Source organism: Pteronotus mesoamericanus, unplaced genomic scaffold, assembly GCF_021234165.1.
Source record: "Pteronotus mesoamericanus isolate MK-2021 breed Mesoamerican mustached bat unplaced genomic scaffold, CSHL_Meso_final scaffold_54, whole genome shotgun sequence".
In the NCBI taxonomy this organism is placed as follows: domain Eukaryota; kingdom Metazoa; phylum Chordata; class Mammalia; order Chiroptera; family Mormoopidae; genus Pteronotus; species Pteronotus mesoamericanus.
In genome coordinates, this window is record NW_026555321.1 from 79,678,314 (window position 1) to 79,682,496 (window position 4,183).

The 4,183-nt window shown below is 52.5% G+C and overlaps 1 protein-coding gene across 1 annotated transcript; it reads left to right on the forward strand.

The window, feature by feature from the left end:
- The first annotated feature begins 1,476 nt into the window (after positions 1-1,476).
- On the forward strand, positions 1,477-3,675 carry SOX17 (SRY-box transcription factor 17). Its single transcript, XM_054594972.1, has 2 exons — positions 1,477-1,874; positions 2,488-3,675. The coding sequence occupies exons 1-2, from the start codon at positions 1,568-1,570 to the stop codon at positions 3,399-3,401; spliced, it is 1,221 nt and encodes a 406-aa protein (XP_054450947.1). The 5' UTR covers positions 1,477-1,567; the 3' UTR covers positions 3,402-3,675.
- The last annotated feature ends 508 nt before the right edge of the window (positions 3,676-4,183 follow it).

The window sequence follows — 4,183 nt, forward strand, 5'->3', positions numbered from 1 at the left end:
CAGAGAAACTGAAGGCCAGCCATTTCCAGAGCTCTGTTTCTTTATTTTTATGGATGCCACTGATAAGCAGGCCTGACAGATTACTTTGTCATTGTAATATCACACAAAAATCTGCCACATTTACCCCCCAGATCCAGGATGTAAGCCCTAGTTTTTCATCACCCCTTCACAGGAAACAAAGAAAATCTGTTCTGGAGATTTGATGCATTGATTTCTTTGTAACATGATCTATTTAGGCAAAAATGATGCTTTCATTGCTTTAGAAAACAACACAAATACACAAACACAACAACTTAATGATTAGAAGCTCCAAGTCTGAAGGCATACTACCAGAGAGGGACTCCATTCCTCAATGCTGTGACCTCTGGCAAGTTCCTCAAGCTCTCTGTACCTGTTTCCTCTCCTATAAAATATAAAATATTTACCTCAGGGGGTTATAAAGATAACTTGCTGTTTGGACAGCTCTATGAACAATGCATGAATGTTTTCTCGGATTTAAGCACAAGTTTAACAGTCATTCAGATTTTCATTTCAGTCTGAAGAAGCATATAGGAATCCCTGGTATCTGCCAGGATAACCACCTTAAACTGTCCCTAAAAGCCACGGTTATTTTCCTGCTCTAAGAGATGGACATTTAGATAAATATTGCTGCTGTTTTTAATCACATTTTAGAATTCAGAACTGTTTTTGTCTATTTTACTGAACATATATGAGAAAATTTTGTTTACTATGCATTCATGTATGAATTTTCAGGGGTTAGTTCTTGTTATTCGCAAAGGCTTTAAATTCTTCAGGATGACGGATTATTGGCTACAGAACGTCATTCCATATTTAACCTTGTTTTATAAAATAGAATTTACCTCTGACATAACATTTTGAATATAATACAACAAACAATTTTAGTCCTTGGAGGTGAGAATCTTTTATTTATTATCAACAGTGTCTATTGCATTCGAAAAAAACACATTTAAAGAACCACCGTGGGTTTCCTTGATCTAAACTAGGTCACCCATAACTGAAACACCTTTTAGCTCCTGTAATAATGAGTGGATGCTTAGTGTGTTGGTCCGAACGACCATACCCAGTTACTTCTATCCGTCACTCCAGAAGTCTTCTCAAGGGTCATTCTTCCCGGGTCAGAGAGGACGTCGATCCGGAGCCCGGCTCCAGCCAAGCTTTCGCTCGGGCTGATGTAGCCTCGGGTGCGGGGACAGGGGAGGGGAAAAGGGCGGGCGTGGGATAGAGCTTGGACTGGGGACTCGGATGGCGGGCTGGGCGTGGGCCTAACCACTCTGTCCTGGCCCGCCCCCGCTGCTCCATTGGCCGCAGTGGTGCAGAAAAGGCCCGGCGACCCAGAGGTGTCCGCAGTGTCACTGGGCCGGCGGGGGCGCTGGCTACGCGGTGGGCTGGGACTGGCTTGGAAGGCGGGTGGCGGGTTCGGTCCCAAGAGACAAACGAGCGACCTGTTTGGCATCTCCTTCCCTCGCTCCTCACCCCCTCCCCCCAGGTCGGGGGAGGCGGCGGGTCTCGCCGAGGGTTGTGGGGCGCGGGGCAGGTCTGGAGAGCCATGAGCAGCCCGGATGCGGGGTACGCCAGTGACGACCAGAGCCAGACCCGGAGCGCGCTGCCCGCGGTGATGGCCGGGCTGGGCCCCTGCCCCTGGGCCGAGTCGCTGAGTCCCCTCGGGGACATGAAGGTGAAGGGCGAGGCGGCAGCGAGCAGCGGGGCTCCGGCCGGAGCCACCGGACGGGGCAAGGGCGAGTCTCGCATTCGGCGGCCGATGAACGCCTTTATGGTGTGGGCTAAGGACGAGCGCAAGCGCCTCGCGCAGCAGAACCCGGACCTGCACAACGCCGAGCTGAGCAAGATGCTGGGTGAGTCCGAGTTGGGGACCCACAGCAGTAAGAATCACGGAGCCGCTATCCTGAGCCTCAAAGGGTACAGGTATTGCGTCCAAGGCCAGGGGTATGCTGCCGCCAAGTCCTTCCTTGGGGCCCTCCGTTACTCTCCCGCTTCCCGCTCTCCCTATTCTCCAAACAAGCTTTTTAGCCTCGGTCATCGGTGCCCGAATTACTTGGGTAATGGAGAGCACGGGTACAGGGGCCCTGGGGAGGCAGCTTCCCGGGCATCTCAGTGGTGGCGAATGCACTGCTGGCGCGGAGTTGGGTTGGTGGTGCCCGTTCCCCTGCTCCTTTACAGGGCAGGGGACTTCTTTAGGTCTTCGAATGGCCGGGAGTGGGTGAGCGGGAAAGCCTCTTCCAGGAGGCTAAAAGCAAGAGTGATGCCCTTGAAAGACCCTGGGTCTCTTGTGTTCCCCAAGTGGTCGGACTCCACTCCGCCTCCGGAACTCCATACTTTCACTTTTTAACTTGACCCCTTACCCCTTCTAGTCCCACAATTCAAGGTCGGAGGGGAAAGGTAGGGCCTGGGAGCCAGAGCTCAGGTAGTAAGCCCCGCGCCCCTCTCCATCTTCCCACGGCAATGCAGGCAAGTCGTGGAAAGCGCTGACTCTGGCGGAGAAGAGGCCCTTCGTGGAGGAAGCCGAGCGGCTGCGCGTGCAGCACATGCAGGACCACCCCAACTACAAGTACCGGCCGCGGCGGCGAAAGCAGGTGAAGAGGCTGAAGCGGGTGGAGGGCGGCTTCCTGCACGGCCTCGCGGAGCCGCAGGCGGCCGCGCTGGGCCCCGAGGGCGGCCGCGTGGCCATGGACGGCCTGGGCTTGCCTTTCCCCGACCAGGGCTTCCCGTCGGGCCCGCCGCTGCTGCCCCCGCACATGGGTGGCCACTACCGCGACTGCCAGGGCCTGGGAGCGCCCCCGCTCGACGGCTACCCGCTACCCACGCCCGACACGTCACCCTTAGACGGTGTGGATCCGGATCCGGCCTTCTTCGCCGCGCCGCTGCCCGGGGACTGTCCGGCTGCCGGGCCCTACAGCTACGCTCAGGCCTCTGACTACCCGGGGCCCCCGGAGCCGCCCACCGTCCCTATGCACTCTAGGCTCGGTCCCGAGCCCGCAGGCCCCGCAGTGTCGGGCCTCCTGGCGCCCCCCAGCGCCTTGCACATGTACTACGGCGCGATGGGCTCGCCCGCGGCTAGTGGCGGGCGCAGCTTCCAGATGCAGCCGCAGCAGCACCCGCCGGGCCCGGGGCAGCCGTCGCCCCCTCCCGAGGCATTGTCCTGCCGTGACGGCGCGGACCCCAGCCAGCCCGCTGAGCTCCTCGGGGAGGTGGACCGCACGGAATTTGAACAGTATCTGCACTACGTGTGCAAGCCCGAGATGGGTCTCCCTTACCAGGGACATGACTCGAGTGTGAATCTCCCTGACAGCCACGGGGCCATTTCTTCCGTGGTGTCCGATGCCAGCTCTGCGGTATATTACTGCAACTATCCTGATGTTTGACAGGTTCCCAATTCAACCCAGCCTGCAGGCCAGAAGCACAGTGTTACACACTTCCCGGAGAAGCTAAGGAAATCCTTAGCCTCATGTTGTTTTGTTTTGTTTTTAAGTTGTCTTGGCATATAATTTATGGTAATTTATTTTGTCTGCCACTTGAACAGTTGGGAGGAGAAAAATGTGAGGTTTTGTTTTAAGATTTGTTCAGATACTTGTTTCCCACAGCGTCACTGTCAAAAACCCGTTTCCAAGTTCAAGTTTACCAGTTTTGAATGTCCCAGAACAATTTGTTCCATTTTCTGAAAATTTATTGATCAAAGAAATTTTCTCTCGGATGTGATTTTTCAATCTTAAAAAAATAAAATAAATTCTGGAATCTTATTTTTTCACTTTGCTAGTGTCTCTGTCACAACGCCATTTTTTGAGACCGGTGTTAAGTATTAATAGGATTAGACATTTTAATGGTGACATTTAACGCATAGTTCCTGTAAATTTCTCATTTTCTTATAATAGCAGACCTACGTGACTTCAATGAGCATTAGGATATCTAAACCTGATGTAATAGTTTTTGCTAGGAAAAAAATTCTTATGAATAATCCTGTTACAAGGGACCATAGTCCATAAAAAAAAAAAAGGTTAATCTTAACACTTTAAATGCATTCAATTTTACTATATCTCTTCTACCAGAAGAGAACAGTCAAGCAATTTGGTTTTCTAGTTGGTTGAATCTTGAGACCTCCTTAAAGAGGCTTTTGGTTTTTCTTTTGTCATCTCTATTTCACCAATAG